Source organism: Lissotriton helveticus, chromosome 10 (genome assembly GCF_964261635.1).
Source record: "Lissotriton helveticus chromosome 10, aLisHel1.1, whole genome shotgun sequence".
NCBI classification, from domain to species: Eukaryota; Metazoa; Chordata; class Amphibia; order Caudata; family Salamandridae; genus Lissotriton; species Lissotriton helveticus.
This window is the reverse complement of record NC_136071.1, coordinates 961,631,922-961,655,726: the sequence shown is the minus strand read 5'-3', so window position 1 is coordinate 961,655,726 and position 23,805 is coordinate 961,631,922. Positions and strand designations below refer to the sequence as shown.

The following is a 23,805-nucleotide window of genomic DNA, read 5'->3' as shown; positions in this document are numbered from 1 at the left end:
CGATTTCAGAATTAAACCATCAAAGAAGCACTTTAGGGTAAACTGGTGCGGCCAGCCTCTCCTTTAACTATGTATCTTAATTTCTTCTACATTATAACAGCTGCTATGAAACAAAACTCCTGTCTGAGCAGTGCTGACAACTCCGGTCCGGGCATTGATTCGCTCGGGCAGCTGAGGAGGCTGCTGAGTGGAGAATGAGCAGTGCACCTTCTTGGCTGCGAGCCACCATGTCCATTATATATTCCGGCCCCACGGAACCTGCTGAGCTCAAACTGTCACCATGGGCACAGCGTGATCCCGCTGGAAGAGCGTTAAACATTTACAGAGCAGCGCGTGCGGGACGGACTGAGAGGCAGCAGTGAGGAGGGACTTGCGACAGACAGTATTAGTCCTCAAGCAGTTCATTCTTTCAAGGGATGCTGGTTCGCCCCGTGTTAAAAGACGTCAGACCTATTGTACTGGACTGTTTGTTTAAGATATTTCATGGTGACGCTGCAGAGTAAGCATTACAGCAGTGTATGTTCAAGTTTGAAATGTGTTCTTAGGACTTTTGAGCACCTGGAAGAATCGGCAGACCTTTCTTTGCATTATAAACATATTTTAATAATTGTTGATGAAAACAGCAGTGAATACAATAAAACGAGGATTGTCAAAGTAAATAGTTTCACTTTTGTGTACTAACATATTTTTAACATGCTCCACTTATACACATTTACAGCATGCACAGCTGCAGTGCTTTCATTACACAGATAACAACATGGTAGAATACGGACAGCAGCAGTCTATGTTCCCAAAAAGAACACATGTAGCAGCACATGTTTCACATATAGCAGTGACATGTAGCAGCAGTAAACATTCTGCTAAAAAAAAAGTTAGAACTCTGTCTCTCTCTCTTTTTCTCCCTCTCTTCTCCTGTAACACATTATTGATAAGTTCGTATCTGGAATAATGTGTCCTCTTTTGTGGCACTCATGTGGAATATTGCCCCCTTTTCTCAATGCCTCGCCTAGTACATTGTTACTACTCCTATAGAAACAAGCATTAAAAATGCAATTGGTCTCTCCTTTCATTAAGTTAAAGCCATTTGCTTTGCTATACAATACCATTAGCAAAGCAAATGGCTTTAACTTAATCAAAGGCGAGACCTATTGCATTTTCAATGCTTTATAAAGTGAACAGTTACCTGCAGGTGTTCCAGTGCTAAAGTGAGGCTGAAACACAGAAACAAAGAGGTGAATGGTATTGTGATTGAGGGAGACTTAGGATTGAATGGGAAAGATTTTATAGGGACTTGCATAATCTTAAAAGATGCGGTATGGATTGCAAATAAGGAAGTTGTTCAAGCATGTGCATTGATAATATAATGTTCGAGGCATGTGTTGGGTCCGGATGATTGCACATTGTTGTCCTGGAAGAGTCTTCGAAGTATCACGAGATAGGTGGCTCCTCCCCTGGACTACAGTGCACATGGGCATCGACTCCATCCCCAGATTGTTTTTTTCCGCTATTGAGTTCGGATGCATATTTGATCACTCTAGATCGGAATCGATAGAAACTTTCCTTTAGGCCCGCAGGCATTTTCCTTAGTGTCGGTATTGTCTTGCGTTCGGTGCCCAGCTCTGTTCCGGCTCAGTTCCCGAGTCGGACTTCCATAGGAGTCGCGTGGCTCTTCGGTGCTCGAGGCCCAGTCGACCCAACCAGACTTTCGACAACACATCATGGAACGGAGCCGGTTCAAGAAACGTCCCGTGTGCGGATTGAAGTATCCCTACATCGACGTCCACCCGGTGTGCAACAAGTGCCTGTCGCCGGATCACGATGAAGCCAACTGTATGGCTTGTTCCCGTTTTCGCTCGAAGAAGACGATTCGACTTCGGCGCGCCAAGAGGCCCGGCAGTCGGCACCGGCACCGGTGGACATTTTCGAAGGGGAAGAAGCGGACGAGCAAGAAGTTCGGGAGCCGCTCTCGACTCAGGCAGAGGAGATCGACTACGACGCAGACGTCGAAGTAATCGATACAGAAGAAGTCGTCGACGAGGTAGGAGACGACAATGAGGCCTATGGGGCCACGGAAGATAGCTCAGGCGAAGAGCTATGCCCCGATCGAACAATCACTGAGGCTCAGGTCGAGGGATCGCCACATGGCCTTACCCAAGACCTTACAACTGGATCCACGGTCTCGCATACGGGCCCGACTACGGACACTTCTGCGGAGCCGCCATTGGTGAAACCGAAAGTGAAAGCTTCGGTCTCGACAAAACAGAGAGTGATAGAGACGCCATCGAAACAGAAGACGTCTGTCGCTCCGGTCGCCTCCTCGTCTTCCGACATGTCGGGGCAGCCGAAGCCGAAGAAGGTTGTCGATCCGGTTAAGGCGCCCAAGGCCGTCGAACCGAAGTCGCTCAAGGGCATCAAGCCCAAATCATCAAGGGCATCGAGCCGAAGACTGGGGCACCGAATCCAACTGTCAAGGCCGCCGACCCGAAACCGTCGGCACCGAAGGCCGTCGTCACGGCCGGAGGACACGGCGATTCAAAGGAGGCAATTCCTGCACATCGACCGGAGAAGGCCAAAAGTTCTGCGCTCGAGTCTGCACAGGCTGGTAGACCGAGAACGCCTGTCGGGTCGACGAAACCGTCCGCCTCCTTCACGAAGCAGGTGTCTGACTCATTGCAACGCATCAAGAGCAAGGCTACCGCGGTCAACCCGAAGGATTCTTCCACCCCGAAGCCCGCTGCCATGAAGCCGAAGTCCTCGGCGCCAATCCAGTTCACGCTGCCGCCGAAAGTGGCGCCGAAGGCGTTCGCACCAAGACCGGTCGACAACGCGCCCGTCAAGGTGTCCACGGGGTCGAAGCCTCCACAGCCAGTGGTGAGCTTGAAGCATCGACAACCCCTGATGGAGGAGCAGTCGGAACACTTTATCGATGCCGACACCGGTACACTTTCACTCTATAAGAGAAAGATCACGCCGGCTCAGCCTATGGAGTCCTACATCATTCCCTTGAAGCGCAAAAAGCCTTCTACGGATTCCCCAGTTCTGGTGGAGCCTATTGATCCACGGCCTCGGACCATTGCTCCATCCTCACCCACTTATTCAGATGTGGAGGCTGGTGAGGGGGATGATGAGGAGTACAACTTCCCTGCCAACACTGATCCTGAGGATCACCAAGACTCATGAGCGGATGCAGGGGACCCTGATGATCCGCACACTGCCCAGGACAGTCAAGTGTATAATGTCAAACCCTCCCCTACTGAGGATTCTGCGGCATTCAATGCTCTCATTGAGCGGGCGGCTAAAAATCATGACGTCCAGCTGCATGCTGACCCTGTTGAGGTGGAATTCCTGTTTGATACCCTTTCCACCTCTGAAAAGACTGTCAAAACTCTGCCAATGCTAAAGGGGGTTCTGAAACATGCTGCAGACATTTTTAAGGAACCCACACGTGCCAGGGTTATAAACCCCAGGATTGAGAAAAAGTATAAGCCGGCACCTGGCGACCCTACCTACATCAGGGGCCAGTTGCCGTTGGACTCTTTGGTCGTTTCTAATGCCCGGAAGAGGGCGAATTCTCAAACCACTGGTGATGCACCTCCCCCTGACAAGGAATCGAAAGTGCTAGAAGCATCAGGGAAGAGGGTGGCGGCTCAAGCGGCCAATATCTGGCGTATTTCAAACACTCAGGCACTCCTGGCCAGATATGACAGGGCACACTGATACACTTGAGACCCTGTTACAGCACTTGCCCGATGAGTATAAAGAGGCGGCGGAGGTGCTCATTCAGGTAGGGAAGCTCATCTCCAATGCTTCTATTAAATGTGCACTGGACGCAGCAGACATCGCGGCCAGGGCAATTAACACAAGTGTGATGCTGCGACGTCAGGCCTGGCTCAGAATCTCCGGGTTCAAACCGGAGATACAAACCACCATCCTCAATCAGCCTGTAAACCCTGATCACTTATTTGGACCTGAGGTGGATACCACCCTGGAAAAAAGAAAGAAACACACCGAGACTGCAAAGTCCATGGGGGCTCTCCAGTCCCAGCAGTTCAGGGGTAGTATTTTTCGTCGCTCAAGCAATAGAGGTGTTTCCAGAGGCCAGATGTACCAGCAAACACAGTACAATAAAGGTGGGGCGCAGACCTCTTACAACAAGCAGAGTAGAGGCGGCTATCGTGGAAACAGCGCCAAGGGCAGAGGTCGTGGAAACAACAACTCCCGATCCTCCGCCGCCAACAAACAGTGACGCCTTTTCACTGCCCCCCGACCATACAACACCTGTCGGGGGAGACTCCAACAGTTCCTGCCAGCCTGGAAATCCATCACCACAGACAGGTGGGTCAGAAAACGTATCCAGTACGGTTATTGTCTGGAGTTAATGTCCACTCCACCCAACATCCCACCAAGGCACCGTCCTATATCAACAGAGCATTTGCACTTATTGCAGCAGGAGGTGCTCGTCATGCTGCAAAAAGGGGCAATAGAGCTCGTGCCGGTGGAGGACAGAGGCTCCGGAGTGTACTCCCTGTACTTCCTGATCCCCATAAAAGGACGGGTCCCTCAGACCCATACTGGATCTCAGACCCCTAAATCAGTACATTCTCTCGGAACACTTTCACATGCTCACGCTGCAGCAGGTTCTTCCGTTGCTCAATCAGGGAGACTTCCTCGCAACATTAGATCGCAAGGATGCATATTTTCACATTCCACTACATCTGTCACACAGAAAATACCTTGGATTCACCATTCAGAATCGGCATTATCAATTCAAAGTCCTCCCTTTCGGAGTGACCACAGCGCCCAGGGTCTTCACAAAATGCCTGGCGACAATGGCTGGGCACCTCAGGAGGCAGAACGTTCACGTCTACCCTTATCTGGACGACTGGCTTATCCAAGCAAAACCAACATGTCCCACACCATTCGCCTTCTTCACACTCTGGGATTCTCACTGAATTATCCGAAGTCGCACCTTCAGCCAGCCCATGTGCAGCAGTACCTGGGCGCGACAATAGATACTCTGGCAGCCACGGCTCAGCCAAATTCTGTGAGGATCAACAGCATTCAGTCGCTGATCCAGAAGTTCAGACCGCAACACTCGCTTCCGGCACAAGTGTTCATGCAGATGATAGGCATGATGGCCTCCTGCATTTTCATAGTCCCGCATGCCAGACTACATATGTGTCCGCTTCAGGAGTGCTTAGCACATCAGTGGAATCAGGCTCAAGGACAGTTGAAAGACCTAGTGTTGGTGACCGGTCGGGCATACAACTCTCTGCATTGGTGGAATCCACACAACCTTTGCAAGGGCCGACCGTTCCAAGAGCCTGTGTCACAGATTATTCTGACAACGGACGCATCTCTCCAGGGATGGGGAGCTCATGTACTCCACTACACGGTGCAGGGACTATGGACAACGCAGCAACAGAAGATGCACATCAACTACCTAGAACTGATGGCAATCTTCATGGCGATGAAGGCATTCAAGGTACATCTGTGCAACAAAGTCGTGTTGATTCGGACGGACAACATGACAGCCATGTACTATATTCAAAAGCAGGGAGGTACACACTCTCCACAGTTGTCTCATCTGGCTCAGAGCATGTGGAAGTGGGCCATTCAGAGGAACATCTTCCTCATGGCGGAACACCTCCTGGGCAAGGACAATCAGATGGCGGATCTGCTCAGCAGTTACAGCCACCAAATGCACAAGTGGGAGATACATCCATCAGTACTCCGCCCGTACTTCCAGCAGTGGGGTCATCCAGAGATAGACCTATTCGCCACAAGGGTAAACGCAAAATGCCAAAGCTTTGCCGCCAGGTTCCTGCACCCACAGTCGCAGGGCAATGCGATATGGATGAACTGGTCAGGCAGATTTGCGTATGCTTTTCCCCCAGCACCTCTCGTACCGCTGGTGACAAGAAAGCTAAAACGACACTCGATGACACTCATCCTGGTTGCTCCAACGTGGGCACGCCAACCATGGTACACCACGTTTCTAGAACTCTCCGTGGTACCGCATCAAAGGCTGCACCTCACACCCAGACTTTTGACGCAGAGCCATGGCGACATTCAGCACCCAGATCCGCAACAGCTCAACCTGGCGATCTGGCTCCTGAGGTCTTAGAATTTGGCTACCTTAACTTGCCTCCTGACTGCATGGATATCATACGGGAGGCAAGAAAGCCCACCACCAGAGCATGCTATGCAGCAAAATGGAAGCGGTTCGTCATTTACTGTACAGAACACAACATCAACCCGCTAGATGCATCTACTCACAACATCATTTGTTATTTGTTACATCTTTACAAATGCAATCTGGCATATGCTTCCATTCGGATACACTTATCCGCCATCGCGGCTTATCTCCAGAACAGACAGCATCTCTCCGTTTTCAGAGTGCCTGCCATTAAAGCCTTTCTAGAAGGACTGAAACGGGTCATTCCTCCCAGAACCCTGCCAGCTCCTGTATGGAACCTTAATGTGGTCCTCACCAGACTGGTGGGTCCACCTTTTGAGCCTCTGCATTCATGTGAAATCCAGTTCTTAACATGGAAAGTGGCTTTCCTTATAGCCATTACGTCACTGCGACGTGTTAGTGAGCTCCAGGCGCTCACCGTGCAAGAGCCATTTATACAGATTCAATCAAACAGGGTGGTGCAGCGCACTAACCCTAAATTTCTTCCTAAGGTGGTTTCACAGTTCCATGTCAATCAGACTATTGAACTGCCTGTGTTCTTTCAAAACCCAGAGACTGTGGCCGAAAGAATGCTCCACACTCTTGATGTCAAACGAGCTTTGATGTACTACATCGATAGGACCAAAGATTTTAGGAAGACGACACAACTCTTTGCTGCCTTTTCTGCCCAACACAAAGGCAACCCCATTTCCAAAGCAGGTATACCCAGGTGGATCGTTAGGTGTATTCAAATTTGCTATCAAAAAGCTAAGCGCACTTTAACGGTCCCCCCAAGAGCCCACTCCACCCGCAAGTTGGGGGCCTCCATGGCTTTCCTTGGTAATATCCCTTTGGAAGACATTTGTAGAGCAGCCACATGGTCTACCCCACACACATTTACTAAACACTACTGTGTAGATGTGCACTCCAAGCAGCTGTGGGGCAGGCTGTTCTAAAAACACTTTTTCCAACGTCTGCAGCTGGCACAGGCGGCCGCCGATAATGGAGGGACTGCTATATATTCTATGCTATAGATATGAATTCAGCAGCCCACATGCCTCGAACTGAATATGCTACTTACCAGTATGCATCTGTTCTTGGCATGTAGGGCTGCTGACATTCATATCGCCCGCCCTCCTCCCCGGCGCCTGTAGCGGCTGCAGAATTTACACTTACTCTTAGCATGGTCATCGCTCACACTGTTACACTCCATCTTCGCCACAATGGCTAAAAACAATCTGGGGATGGAGTCGATGCCCATGCGCACTGTAGTCCAGGGGAGGAGCCACCTATCTCGTAATACTTCGAAGACTCTTCCAGGACAACAATGTGCAATCATCCGGACCCAACACTAGGCGGCGATCAATGCTATAGATATGAATGTCAGCAGCCCTACATGCCAAGAACAGATGCATACTGGTAAGTAGTATATTCAATAGACGCATACGTATGTATTTTAGTAATATGTAATTTGAGTAAACCTAGAAGCCTTTATCCATTAAAAGGACGCACTCTAGAACTTAACTGGTAACACGCTCAGATTTTCAACTGATTCCATCAGTTGAAGCCTATTTTATTTCCCAAGCAGCCTTTATGGTTGGAGCTTAACCAATTTCACAGCATTGAGCGGTATGTATGTATTGCGACTTATATAGCGCACGTATCACCCGAAGGCATCAAGGCGCTTGCTTAGGGAACCCGTCCTGGTATTCCCGTGTGAGATACCCCGGCAGGGTATCCACAAGGTGAAAGCCAGGCATCCCACCGCGAGGGGCCATAGTGGAGATTAAGCAAGCTATTGCCCAGAGTTGCAGAGTGTGACCCCGTGAGTCGAGTAGGCACCGGAGCGAGAATTGTCGAGTCTATGGAATTTTTGAGCCCGAGTCCCGCCGAGGCAGGGAATCGAACCCTGGTCCACGGCTGATCTCAGCTTCCGGGTCTGCCGCCTCTAACCACTGAGCCACGCTTCTCCACTAAAGGCCAACTAAACCCAGATCCGCTGGAATTATGTGGCACAGGGCAGGACCAAATCATTACACTACATTATTTTACAAGAAAAGGCAAATTATGCAGCATATTGTAGCACATTTGATATTTTGTGATAGTATTACTTTGTTGTTGTCATTTTTAGGTCGAGCTTAGGGGCAGCGCGCATGCGCTGCTTGCTCTGCAAGACTGCTGTAGTAGTGTATGGGAGAGAAGCCGCACCAAATCACCGCCTATATTTTTCATTGGCTTGTGCCATTGTCTTTCGTAGATGCTGCCTTCAGATTCGTTCATAGGTTTGTAGTCCCTCCTTAGTATGGCCTTGTCTTCATTTGCAAACTCCCATGACTACTGGCCCCTTTACTTCAGTTGTTACACAGGACCTGTTATTTAGTCTGTAAGCACTATTTACTTTATGGAGTTTCTCTTACTGCAGGCCGGCCATGCGTTGCTTCAGCTGAAACCACTTTTCTTTTCTTAAGCAGCACGGCTGCCCCCGGAACACAGGCCCTTCTTTCAATCACTTTAACCAGGCATTATCTTGTGTCAACCCCCCAAGTAAAATGGACTTGGAAATGATTAGCGAATTAAGTCATATGAATTCCAGGTAGTACATATTCATGTGCTAATGGGCCGAAGCTGACAACAGCACATCTGTGTTACATGTCATCTGCACTAAGCCAAAAGCTTATTTTATTAACAACACCACCGCCAATACCACCACCAATACCACCACAACCAATACCACCGATACCACCACTACCACTACCAATACCACCACCAATACAACCACCAATACCACCGCCACCAATACCACCACCACTACCAATACTACCACCACCACCACCAATACCAATACCATCACCAATACTACCACCACCAATACCACCACCACCAATACTACCACCACCAATCCACCACCAATAACACGCCCACCAACACCACAACCACCAACACCACAACCACCAATACCACCTCCAACACCAATACCACCACCACTAATACAACCACCAATACAATCACCAATACCACCACCACTACCAATACTACCACCACCACCACCAATAGCACCACCACTACCACCACCACCAGTACCAATACTACCACCACCAATACCACTACAAATACCATTACCACCACCAATACCACCACCACCACCACCACCACCATTACCACCACCACCAACTCCATTACTACCACCACCAATACCCCAACCACCAATACCCCAACCACCAATACCACAGCCACCACCAATACCAACAATACCACCACCTCAAATACCAGTACCACCAATAGCACCACCACCACCAATACCTCCAATGCCACCACCAATACTACCACCATCCGCACCAATATCCCCAATACCACCACCTCCGCGCCTCTCGCTCACTAGTAATAGCAGAGGCACTGCATGAGGTCAGAGCTGCAGAGGATACTCTCCCTCCCTCCCTCCATGCCTGCCATAAAGCACAGCCCGCCCTGCACCAGGAGGTGAAGCCAGGGCCCTACTACAGCTGGAGTGTTTTCTCATTAGGCCAAAGATAGCAATGGCATTACTTAATGCCACACTGCATACTCGGGAGAGGACAGTAAATTGCCCCCCCCCCCGCTCTTCCTCCTGAGCCGCGACAGTGTAATCACAGAGCGAAAGGTGTTGGAGCGCTTTTTTTGTGTGAATAGCTCAGATCATTATGTAACTCTAACTTCACACTTTGTGTCTGTGTAATTTACAACACTTGCACATCTTCTTCACTGCACTATTTATCACTCCTTTGAAGATATCACAGGCCGGTCTCTTCCTCTGATATTTACAAACTAACAAGCGGTCGAGAAGGCCCTTTATTGCAATGCAATAGTTCTCGCATTTGCGAGAGTTTAAGCAATTAGTATTGTAAATGACACTGCCTTTTATTTATGTTTTAAAACCCAAAACATAAATTAAAGGCATTATCATTTACAATGCCAATAGCTCAAACTTGCGTGAATGCAAGACCTATTGCATTGCAAATGCTTGTTATATTTGTTAACAATGTGTGCATAAATCGCATTAGTACTGGTTTAACACCCAAATACATAAGAAAGCAACATAAAGATTACCAGTTAACCTTTGGGAAGGGCCTTTAATTGTGTTGAAACACGTCACTGTTATTTTAGTAACTCTTTATACGTTTGATCTGTAAACTAATTTTTTGGGTAAAAATTTGCAGATGATGCAGCAGATAAATATATATTATCCATAATTATGTAGAAAAAACTGGCCACAAAATCACATCATTCTAGTGGTCTTGACTAAACCCCAATTATGACTTTTTCACTATCCTTGCATGCACAAGGCCCCAGTGCACACCTGCTGTGCCAGTGTTGCCTTGCGTCTCTAGACAGCGACCCACGAGAAGGTAAAATAGCTTAGTTTGGTTGTCAGAAAGATGGCAGCACTAGGATGAGCCAAGATAGGAGCCTATCTTTTCTAACAAAGGAAAGAAAGAAAGCACACTTTGCAAAGCAGTAGCTATTGTTAGTGAAGCAGGTGCAGCTGTGCTGAAGTCCAGGGGTTCGAGGAACCCACTCAATCACAATTATGACAGTCTTTCGCTAAAAAGATGGGGGTTGTGGGGGTTAATTTTCCTTGGAAACTGTAGGGCTGAGGGAACCTTTTGCTGCAAAACTTGAGGGGGGAGGGTGGCATTACATGAGATATTTCTTTCTTTTTTAAAGGAGCGAGAAGTGGCCTTTGGGTGAAAGCTGCCAGCTTTGGAATTGAGGAGCTGGCTTCATGTCCAGGCAGCAGCTCAACATTTTCTGATTCTGGGAAAATCACTCAATCTCCCTGTGGCTCAAAAAAATGAATCTGATCGTGGTCGTGTATCTGTATAAAACTCTAAAATACACAAAATGGACAAAGAGCCTGTTTCAAGATTTGTGTGTTGACAGGGCCTGATGGGAAAGGGGTGAAGGAGGCAGAGGACATAGTGATGATACTCACCACCACAGCTATCATTAGTGCAGTGGGTACAGTTGCATTGGTGACCAGGAGTGAAAGAAGCTCACTACACCTATATTATGGGGAACATTTTTTTTCTTTTTAGTCAGTTTGTTTTTGTATAATTTACCCTCTTATAAATCACGTTTATTGTGGATTATGAGCTACAGAAAATGCATCAATGTACTCACATGTGCCACCCCTGTGCTCTGTGTTGGCCCTCCCCCAATACTTGACATAACGTTTTGGACTGGGGCCCCCAACTTCAAAACATTTTGCTTTGTGAGGGGTGGAGGCTCAGAACAAACCAATGCTGAAAAGCTGTGTCCTAGAGACTACTATGCACTACACTATGAGAGCCTGTATAAGCTAACTTACCTCTAGAGTTTATTGGGTTTCAGCGCTCTGCATACCTGTTCACAGGGGAGAAGCCCTGTTATCATTCATCCTCTGGGAGAGAATGTTCCCTCGGAAGGAAAACACACATCAGCGGGGCTCGGCTCCTCTCCTCTCTGTATTGGCTCTCAGCATAAGGATGGCTGCGGTGACAGTCTGGCATGACCTCTTGCGATAACCTAGGGTGAAAATTTCTCTGAATCAGAGGTCATGGGGTTTTGAGTAGGGTTGACTACTGACTTTTACCCTACATTGGAGCACCATCCACTTAATCCAGAACACACCCAGTATGAACCATTATTACGAGAAAAGATCAGACTACATGTTTATTTTCAACATTCGCTCTCAGGCCTTGAAATGTAGACAACAGGGAGACTGGAGCAGACTGGTGTCGCCAGAGGTGTTTGCAAAGTCATTGTTTGGATGAATTGACACTTTCCTTAGTTCTGTGAAAGGATAATGCCATACAACATATATTCCAGAGGCAGACAGGCTAACTTAACATACTCAAAATAGTCTGTCTATGGATCAAAAGCTGAGCGTTCATTGCCCTCTGTGCCTAGAGCACAATCCATTCCAAAAAAGGCGCCAAAATGGCTTTCCTAGGCAAAATCCCTTTAAACGATTGATGTGACGCTGGTACGTGGCCTAGGATTTAAACATTTAGGAAACATTGTTGTGTTAACTTGCATGTTCGGTAAAAGGCCATAGCTTCTGGCCAGCCACCACTTTTTGGAGAAGGCACTGCTTTTTAGTCTATTCAAGCATGTGATCCACAGAAACCCATTCTGCAAATGTAACATATTACTCATCTGTAACAACTGGTTTGTAGTGCTGTAGGTAGACATATCCTCTTCCCACCTCTCTTGATGTGTGTTTATGTAACGTTTGATTAATAACACATGAACCTTAATTACATTTACGCCTAGTTTAAAGACAATAATTCTTCGTATCTCTGTGCTAACGCTTACCTATAATGGAAAAACTCAATTAGCGGTGGTCTATGTCAAGACACATTATCGGTCTTGAAGGCGGGAGTATTGCAAAGTCACCTCAAGTCCAAAACTCCCTGAGGAAAACAACTTGCATGATCTAAGCCCACCACTAAATGACAGTACAGTAAAGAGCTGCTCAACTCTAGTGTTCTACAGCAACGAATTGTTATAGGCATGTAACGTTTTCCCTTTGTAGCCTAGGAAATTGGTCTTTAAGTAGATAAGCAGTGATTACAAGCAAAATATTATCCCCTTTTAAGGTTATTTGGTAAAAACACGACCCAGAAATGACATTTGGCATTAGTTTTTAGATCTCGCGTTAGCGAAAGACCTATTGCTGCCTAGTCAGCTCTGAAGGGACCACAGACCGGGGCACGAGCGCCGATTGCACCTCGTGGACGCGTATGCCCAGCCCCGCCTCCCGAGCCGTGCACATCTCAGGTAGTCAGCCATGCCTCTTAGTCGCGCGCGCGCACACCAGCTGCCCATACACGCACCAGCCACCCCCAGCCACGGACCAGCTGCCCACACACGCACCAGCCGCCCCCAGCCCCGCACACACGCACCAGCTGCCCACACACGCACCAGCCGCCCCCAGCCCCGCACACACGCACCAGCTGCCCACACACGCACCAGCCGCCCCCAGCCCCACACACACGCACCAGCTGCCCACACACGCACCAGCCGCCCCCAGCCCCGCACACACGCACCAGCTGCCCACACAGCGCCAGGAAACCCATGGTGTCAGTGCGCTCTACAAGCACCCCTTACAATACAATACAATACAATACACGCACCAGTCGCCCGAGCCTGTGCACGAGCCCCCAAGGCACCCAGTCCCACTCACCGGGTGTCATCTCCGCCTCCATTGACGTGGCTCACCACTTTTCTGCGGCCACCGCCGGGCTCCCCCTCCGGCATGGGAGCCCCGCGTTACCACTTCCATCTGGCGAGTCACTTCGTGCACGAGCTTATGGCGGAAGTCCCGCCCCACAACAAGCATGACGCTGCCGGACTTGTTTTTAATGTTGCTTTCCATCTGTTTCTGTTTGTTTTATTTGTTGCTTTCCGCTCGTTTTGCTTCCCCCTTCCGCTTTGTGAGCCCTCCACCACACTCTGAGCACATAAGCAGCGTTTCCCTTAATCAGATGGCTCGACAGCTGGGCTCAGCACTCCATTGATGAGGTGCCTCCAGAGCAAATATTAGAGCCGCCCACATACACGGATGAGGTACCTCCAGCGCAAAGATAAGGGCCGCCCGCATACATGGATGAGGTGCCTCCCACGCAAGGATTAGGGCCGTCCGCGTACTCCCACCCTCATAGGCCTGGAAGCCCTGAGTGCCGCTGGGCCAATTTGACTGTCACACCGCGGTAACCTTCCTCAGTGCTGCCCCCTTCCTTCTGCAGCCACAGCTTGGGACATCTCACGGCTGTATCTTGCCAACCCTCCTTCAGTGTTGCCCCCTCCTTCGCACACCGAACTGTGGTCTATGGTGTTTGAAGTCATAGATTACAAAGCTCCAACCTGAGGAACCTCCGTGCGATGTCAGCGGCAGCCTCGCTTGAGAGTCGTAGGACCAGAAGCGGTCCTAGTGAGTATGCACCCCTTCCGACAGCTAGAAAGAGATAGATGAAAACACAGACAACTGAAAAAGAGCATTCAATGTTTGTATCATCAATATTAGTCTAGGTCTTGTGTGCTTTATGCTGTGATGCTTGTTTTCTGCCTTCCTAATTGCGTTGTGCAAGTTGACTGACATACAACTCCAATGTTCATCTTGATGTGGCTGGTGACAGGAGTTAAAGGCCCTCTTAGTATTATAAGATCCCAGTTATTCTGTGGTTTCATTGTTTTTTACATAGACACTCTGGGTGCTGAAACTAGCCACAACGTCTGGTTGAGACAGTGGGGCAACATGGGGAATTAGCAGAGGAACCAGGTCATGCATTCCCTTGTCAATCCAGTTTATTTGAGTGTGAAATACCAGGCCTTTTTTCTGACTGGGTTTATGCCATGCCGTAATGGGATCGTGAGTGGGTTTTGTTGTTGTTAATAGCTGAGTCCATGTGGTGAGGGAGCTTTGGTATCATGCCTGAAGCCTTTAAGCACTCACTTTTAAATGTGTCTTCGATGTCACACATATTTTTAGGCCTGACAAAGTCCCTTCTACCTCACAGCACAGTTCCTACAATCTCTCTCAACCGGGAGAAGTCGGGGAGAGGATATGGCGTAATGGCCAGAGCGGCCTACTATGGAATTGGGGAATGGGATTCGAGTCTCGGCGTCATCTCAACATCCTGTGATTCTGGGCAAACCGCTTAATTTCCCTGTGCCTGCAAAAATGAATGTGTTCTTATGTCATGTAACTACTGCTCACGTAAACCGCTCCAATACTTTAAGGTCGAATTTGCCTTATATAAAACTGCAACAGAAATAATGTTGGCTTCTAGGATCCTATCTGGTTTTAATGGTCATGGACGTTGCGCTGAAGGAAGACATTTATAATACATGAATTGAGGTTCTGTCTTCTTGTGAACTTTATGCTCCTTTTATACTGTGCACCTCAAAGTAATCTTTGATGTCCTTGCTCAAAGAATAAGTTTGCGTTTGATACAACAATAGGCGTGCCAAGAGAGAAACCAGAAATTGTCCCCAGTAGCTAAATAAAACCAGAACATTTGACTTCAAAATGCTGCTAAACAAGCAGAGCTGTCGTTCGTTATTGTGCAATGAACTTGCATTTCAAATTGGCAAACGTGTTGCTCTGTTTTAGCATTTGCCAATGTCATTTACAATTAAAAAAAAATTATTTTATCTGAAATTTGAAATCATGCATGATCGCCTTGCACACTGGTGCCTCATCTCCTGACATGGGTCTTTTAAAGAGAAATCATCTGCCTTTTTAATAACGGAATTATTTTACAATTCTGGGAAAATATTTATACCTCCTACTATTCTTGCCTCTAGGGTCTGCATCACATTAATTCAGCATAGTTTGTAACGTTTAGGTTCATTCAAAGGCTTGTCATATTTTAAGTGGTAAAATTCAATTCATCACTATTCTTAAACCACAGCTTCATTTGAAAACTGTTACAGCTGGAATTATTTGAAGGAAAGCTTGACAGAAATTCTATTTGGAAGAACAACTTCACACACTATGCGCTACTCTATCTGCCATCCAGCCATTAGATTCATTATCCCAAACAACCCTTACCTCATATGGTTGCAAAAATAAACAGTGCTCCCACATCATTTTTTACCCCTGACAGCTGCCACTCTGCCCCAAATATCCCGCTGTGTGCAGGGCTCATCACTTTAGAACACCTACCTACCTGGTCATTTGAGACCTGAGGCGGAAGAGTGCATAGCACTGTCAAGGAGCTGGTGACCAGGCAATCTTTGGAACATGGTGGGATCGCAGCTCCAAAAGCTATGGCTTTGTGGCTGGATCTGTACATGGACTGGGTTTCAATTTTGAAATGAGATGTTGTTAATTTGGTATTAGCTGCCGCAGCTGAGTCCCAAGACAATATGGGGATTTCTTTAGGTATAACAATTCTTATCTCTGGAGCTGCAGAAACAATGCTTCCCAGAGGCAGAAAGGATTTAATAGCATAGAGCATGAAGTAAAGCTTTCCACCAATTGCAGGTATCTCTTGCACCACACAAGAGCAAAATTATAATGCAGCTTCAGCAATTATTGACATGCTACCATAGAAGGCGGCCTACAAACGCAACCCAGAGTGAGTATTCTGCAATTCTTGGATTATAGGAATTCAGCACAGTGGTAGACTTATGGCACCGCCTTAAATAAATGCCATAGAAGTGATACCTCTAGGAGCAGGGTGCAGGCAGTCCTAAGAAAGTATGATGAATACCAGTGATAAGGCCGAATTACGCACCCTAATTTTACTTGAGAATTTCTCGCCGATGGTCTTTATTGCCTGCTCAAAAGTGTGGAGGGAAGAACACATTTGACCAATTATACAATGTCCCTTCCAGCCGTATCCAATAACCATGAACTCTGAATTAAGCTTTTGTAGATTTATTACAAAGCCAGGAACAACAAAATATAGACACCCCTAAAAACGAAAGTATAAAGATACATGAAAACTAATACAGAAATCAATCTACATATATAGTTCATTCGACAAAATAGGCGTAAAATAATAAATTCCAAAATAAGAACACACCAGAGTATAGATGCTGCATCTAAATCTCTTTTCATCTGTATTTATGAATTTAGAATAATCTGTCCCTACTCTGCATCTAAAGTGGCATCCCTTCCTGTATTCTCAATAGGTTCCCTATAAGGTGTCAGCAGGTGTTGACTTCCAAAAAAGTACACTCACGTTAAATGGGTCAAATAGCATAAAGGTACAGAGCTCATTGTAAGATGCTCCCCTTTCCCAGTCAAAAGCAGAAGTCCTGCAGATCTGTCCCTGTACCTAATACAACAAGCATTTACAATGCAATAGGTCTTGTATTGACGCAAGTTTGAGCTATTGGCATTGCAAATAACAATGCCTTTTATTTTTGTTTTCTTTTTAAAAACATAAATAAAAGGCATTGTAATTTACAATGCCAATAGCTTAAACTTGCGCATCTGCGAGACCTACTGCATTGCAAATGCTTGTTTTAAATGTAAACTAAATAAAAATGTTCACAGTACTGAGCTCTTACATTTCTTTCTGTACCTTCAACCTGCACCAAACTCTTTAACGTAGATCCTTTATTTGGTATTAAAAATGGTCTTCGCTGGTCATTTCTCAAATCCACTGCATACAGTTTGTTGTAAGAGAAAGATTTGATATCTTCTTTTTTTGACCTAAAAATGTTCTCCAGTCATTCTGACACTTGTGTCTAGGACTGTGCCAATCTTTGCATTCTACTAGACCTCCTGGTCACACTTCTGATTGGGGCTTTAACAAATTGATAGTATTTAAATGATTGCTTGCCCTGATATAAAGTTCAAGCTCGAAACTGCCTGTTATTTTCATGTTACAGGGCTTTCTGACCATTAGTGAGTCCTGCATTTTTGGTAGGATTCTATTGGATAAGTCCCCTTTTAAAATACTTTGTGTGAATTGAAAACCACACTGCCTTAGTGATGGATAATCAGTCATTACTCATCTCATTTGCAATGTACAACTTAGAGTGGTCACTGATGAGCAATGGTACTCCGTTTATTGAACACATTTTCTTTTTTCTTTTACAGGAATGTGCCAGTAAATGCTTTTTTGGAGTCAAGTGTAAATATTTGCATGATATCAACCAGTATATGGCTGAGAAGTCTGCTGAAATTGGGGAGAAGTGTTATTTGTTTGAGACATTTGGAAAGTGCAATTACGGTGTCACATGCAGGTTTGCCAAAGCCCACTTGGGAGAAAATTACAAAAATTTAGTTAATGAGGAAGTGCAGAAGCTGTGGGAGAACAAAGAATTGGTGAAAAATCAGATTGACAAGGATCTACAGCACTGCTTGAGGAAGCGGAAAGTATCCTTTGAAAAATCGGACAAGTATCTAAAAGAGATGAACTCATCAAGCAAACCAGGCCCTGTGGATGGTGAAGCTCGGGATTTTCAACTTCCCCTGCCAGGGGATAAAAACAGTGGGGATGCTACATCAGTACTCGAGGAGAAGCTAAATGTCAGCACAGAACCCCTTAAAATGGACACTGGTGAGACGGTCTCTCAGGAGGCAGCTGAGAGTCCTGTGACTGAAGAACTCAGTCTAGGTGCACAGAAAGAAACTTCAGTTAAAACCATAGGACCATTGACAGACGAAGATGTTGTCAAAATCAGATTGTGCGAAAAGAAGAAAGTAAGTATTTTTTTGGGGCGAAAATATGCCATTGCATAGTGAATGTATAAATATTATTTGTTTTACATACTTAAATATTCTATTCTGGATGAAGCATGTTTGTCAAGAATGCCAATATTGTGTTGTATAGATAATTGAAGCTATAAAGTCAATCTAAGCCTTGAGTGTTATCTTGACATTGTGTAGACAAGAGGGAGCTAGGAAGAAAACCCTCTCCAGGCCAAATCTAAAAAAGTACAAGAATACATTATTGCGCAAACACAGCTTAGAGACATAGATGCACATTTCTTTTTATGTTTGTTGGGGAGCGGTTATTTGTCAAGTAAGTAGAACCCTCCTTCACCCTCTTCCTATTCCTCCCTCAGCGCACCCAACCGCTAAAGAAGACCGCATGTACAAATCTTAGATGAGCGAAAAAGGGATTTATTTTCCAGTGAAGTGATGGCAATTTTTTCCCTGACATTTGGAGCTATTTCGCTTCATGGGTTTCTCAGCTTTCCCTGTCGCCTCACTTGGTAGGAGCACTTTCTATAGTGGGGGTGAGTCAGGCGGCTGCCTGTGCAATCCCATAAAAAGGATTTCGAAGGAGCAAAACTGAGTGAAATGTATTATTGCTTTAACTTCTTAATTCCTTCTTCTTTCTGCCCCTAATCAGTATTGTTGTGATCAGGAGATAGTCGAATAAGACAGTAGGTCCTGGCCAGCTTATTCCACTCCCACCTCACTCTCCAGGATCAACATACCAATCTGCCTCCACCATCTGCATAGCAACAAACCCCTCCCATCACCTCTACTACCCCCCTCCACCCCGCAGACAAAGAGGATTGAGGGAAGGAAATGTAACAGAATAGAAATGGAAACCATGATTTACAGAGATGACGGTGACCTCAGACACCAAGCTGACAAGCAGAGCTCAGAAACACACATGGGAGAAGGCAAGATTTGAGATTGAAGCCCAAGACAGATGAGTGAGGTAGAAAGGTCTACCTCCGAGGTGAGAGAGAATAATAGACACACAAAGAAAGACCAGATAGCTACAGATAGCCCTTTGAAACTAAGATAACAGATCAGAGAAAGACCAGAGGCATGGACTTTGAAACACTGAATACATTTGGAATTAAACGTGAAGCACGGCTTAGGGTTTGAAACAGGAAGTAAAGTAGGGAACGTTTCTAAAACATCAAAGACGAGATTAGAGACCATGCAGAAAAGTTAAAGTCAGTGAGAAGAAGGCACTGAGTTTGGATTGAGTAGCATAGTAAACCGCAAGGAATCGATTAGTCTAAAATAGTGAGCAGGAACCAGCGTGGGGAAAAGAAATGATCACTGAGTAGGAAGCAATACAAGGATCAGTAGTGAGGGCAAGCAACCGAGGAACAACCCGGAGCAGGAAGAAAAACAGCAGAGTGTTGGAAAACGGTAGGAAAACACAACGGGTTACAGGAGCCAGGGCACAAAACACAGTAAGCACTAAACTTATTTATTGGAGTTCTGGCAACAGGAGAGACGAAGCAGAGCAGAGAGTTTAGCCAAAAGCTAAGAAAAAAGATCTGTGAAAGATCACCAGGCAGGGAATGGATTGGATAGTGAAGGGAGCAGGGCAAACCCACCTTTTAAAAATGAACAACTTCCCATACCTGTTCACTTATTTAGAATATGTGTGGGTATGCATGGGCAAATCTGCAAATTTGGCACACAGATTATGATGTCACTATACACACCTAATTGCTTGCTTCGCTGACTTCCACACTTATCCTTCAAGACACACACTTCAAAAAAGTAAAATGGAATTAATCCTACACATAAACATGTGTTCTCTGCTTTTGTATGTATAAGCATGTACGGGATGGTTAAAATTTAACCTGTAAAACAATTGCACTGGTGGACCCTGTATATTTGTATGTGTGTGTATTTGTGTAGGTTTCTGTGTTAAATGTACATATCCATTCAATCCAATTGCAGACTCGACTACATACAGATTTCCATCCTTAAAGGTTGTTTATGTCCGTTGGTGTGAAGGGGGGTGAGATCTGTGCTATTTGAGGTATCTCAAAACAAACATATGGCTAACGTGTAATATGGTCTTGTATTGCCATCTTAAGGTTATGGTCACCTTTACAAACCACTCTTCCTTTTACCTCGCGGATTAGAATTTTACAGAACACCTTGATGGGAAAATTGGGCTAAACTGCACAATTACTCTTTACCTATCTATTTATTTTCATCAAAATTCCCCAACCCAAGAAATAAATGGCACTTTGATCCAAGTTTCATTAAAATACTCCACCTTTACTATGTCCATAAGGTGAGCAGTGCCAACATGTTTTATTTTCACCATCTCTTCGATTGGACCTATCGAATTTGAAACTATATTGAGCAATTTACCTAGGTTTTAGGCAGGCTAGTGCGTCTGTGCACATACATATTTTAAGGTGTCCACTTTATAAAATATCCCCATCTATTACCTAGAGCTGCAGCCACCCCAGCCACACATTCTCTCACACGTATCTCTATCACATCCTTGTCTCTCCCATTAGGTTTTTATGAGGTGGTGATTAAGAGTATTTTATTTGCTTTCTCCTCTTGCTGGATGTACTCCTGACACATCCACCTGGCTCATCTAGTGTTGGTGTAATTCTGTTGTAGAAACACTTTTGAAAAGAAAACACCCGCCTACCTCGGCCAACGTTAAGTCTCCTGGTAAGTCCCGCACTTTGATCCTGAACTTTTTAAACAGCACAATGGGAGTAATTGACAAATAGATAACCAATGTTGAAGAGAGACTTATTACTCGTCACCAAGCCACCATTGACATTCATATTGACTCTCTGTCTGATACCATCCATAGATGTGACAATGGGATTCCTGGGTCAACTGTGGGAAAGATGACTAATGATTGTGTCCAAGAAATTTCTGTATGTATTAACACAGTTTCCCTTTCTGATTCTCTAGCCCAACCTTCCCCCACTTATGAAGACCCCAGGACCCTCTATTAAAGTACTGGACACTAATACTTCGAGAGCGCCTGTAATTGTCGAGACACCTTCCAAGTCAACCAGTAATGGGGCCATAGCCAAACCTCCCGTAGTCGACTTGGAAAATTTTAAGCATTTGCTTCCCACAGTGCAAGCATTGCAAACTTTAGTCAAGCCTTCGCTAGATTCTCTTTCTGCAAGGCTACTACAGGTGGAAAAAACTGACTACTAGCTGTCTATATTTACTGAAGCTCAAATCAAGCTCTGGGACAACCTGCCATTCATTGAAGTCATGCGCTGTGCTTCCTTCGACCCTCCCCACTGCCCTTTTATACCCTACCTGCAGTCCATTTTCACCACGGAATTCGCCTGTGGTTTTGTCACACCATCTCAATTTAAATCTGACTATAGCACCTCTCGCGCAATCACATATTGTGTGGTGTCCGGGCATAACTGGCGGGGCTTTTTACTCTCTTGATCTTCCCCCTGAAGTGACATCTTCTGTTGAGATACTGGTGAATGTGCCCACTCTAGCCCAAGCAAACTCCGATCTTGGGAAACTTTGAAAAATAAATCATTACACTGGGTTGGCAAGAAATCTGGCTTAACAGGGGGCCCTCTTTAAAAACATCAAAATGGTCAGAAGTGTGAAATGAGTTGGCAGGGGTGTCAAAACACTAGCCTGAGATTGCATTGTCTTGTCCTTAAAATCTCCTAGCTTAGTTGACATTATCTTACGTAGAACTAGTTCTCCGTCGGATTTACCGCTCCAATTCTCAGTTTTGCTGCTCGGATACTTTTATTGTCCTTTGACTACATCTACCTGGTCAAGTCCCTTTCCTAGGCCACTCACTCTCTGCTCATTTACCCAAATCTCACTATGCCATTTTAGCCCACAACTGTTTTGCTCCCTTAGGAGCACTAGATGGGGTAGATGGATTGTCGAATCCCACGGAGTCTGACCCACCTGGTGAAGGTTTGTCCCCAAGGATCATGGGTCCTCTATTTAGACTAAATACTGTTTGGTTATGCCTAATCCTAATCTATCTCCCTCTTCAACCAGTCCGGCTAACACTCCCACCCTAGATCCAAAGCCCTTGGATTTTGAGCTTAAATTGCCCTGAAGATCTCTATTTTGGAACGTGGGAGATTTACGTGTCAAGGTTCTTATTCCAGAATGGATAGATTTTATAAACGTTTTTTTAGGGCTCGGCTGAAACGCGCGGAAGCGCGTCTCCGCCGAGAACTTATTGTGGCCGTGTCTCCTTCCCAGGAGACAATCCTGGCCGCGCGCATCGCCTTGGAGGCGATTCCAAACTGACACGCGCACGCGAACGAGCGCTGCGGCCAGGGGCTGTCTCCTGGGAAGGAGACACGCATGCGATAGCCTCCCAGCCAGACATGTTTAACAAAGTGAACGAAGACGCCCGTGCGCCGCTGACCTCCCCGATTCATGTGCAGGTCGAGGGAAAAGGTTCGAGGGGCAATTTGATTACATTAAGAATCAAATAATGAACACTTTAAAAGGAGCAATTAAAAACCGTAGAAGTGCCGTCTCTGCTTCCGGTAGTGGAGAGGAAATGTTATTCGTTCACTTACAACAGCAGGAACACAGCAGTACCCATTCAAATCTCCGGAACGTGGAGATCCCAGACTCTAGGCACTGTGGACCGCAGGCAGCGTCGGAGGCAACAACACAGCCTGTGCAGAAGTGTTGGTCTATCAGAGTGTCGGGGCACCAGCTGGCCCTGCACTCCGCAGTTGCTCTGGGGGAGGGGCAGTGCCATTAGAGAGCCGTCATTAGGTTTCGCCTAAACTGATACAATGCCACTCACTAATTGATCTCTGTGGGATGAGAGCTCGGCTTGCAAGTAGTGTCTGAAAGGCCTGCGCTTCCAGAACGTGCCTTCACTTGTAGCAAGATGCGGCCCCATGGACTCGAGTGGAGGTGGGCATAAATTATTTGTCCCCACTGGTGTTGCTGCAGGGCAGCCCTGCATGTACAGCCTGCGTGACGGCTGAGCATCTCACACTTTTCAGACATGCCTTTATCACAAAAGACCATCCTCAAAACCCCGTTTCTGGCTTATGAAGGAGCGAGTAGTCGTGGCGTGGACAGTGACGCGGGTGGGGGGGAATGGAAGGAGCTGGTATATTTGGGAGGATTAACGGGACTGTGGGTGTCACCAATCGTAGAATGCACCTCTGCACGCCTTTGGCGCCATTGGTTCGAAGTTGCTTCTAAACATAAAGAAGCGTCTATATGACGAGGCGTTTTTTGGGCAGTGCACAGAGGTCTGTCAGGGCTATTTGGAGCACTGGTTATGCTCGTTGAACTGTAGATTTTCATGAGGTGCGTCACACTTCTTCCTACGCCGAATTACAGTGGATGTTATTCCGCATTCGTTCATTTTTTTTCTTTCAGTGGAGAGATGTTGGAGTTAGCAAGGAATTGTGATGTGAGCAGG

The 23,805-nt window shown here is 46.3% G+C and overlaps 1 protein-coding gene across 2 annotated transcripts in view; it reads left to right on the top strand.

Moving 5' to 3' along the window:
* The window catches only part of DUS3L (dihydrouridine synthase 3 like), a 241,275-nt gene that overhangs the window by 76,339 nt on the left and 141,131 nt on the right, over positions 1-23,805 (top strand). For both annotated transcript variants that reach the window (XM_078663631.1, XM_078663632.1), the window contains exon 4: positions 17,757-18,362. In XM_078663631.1, the coding sequence (XP_078519757.1) occupies positions 17,757-18,362 (606 nt within the window). The remainder of the gene's footprint in view (positions 1-17,756; positions 18,363-23,805) is intronic.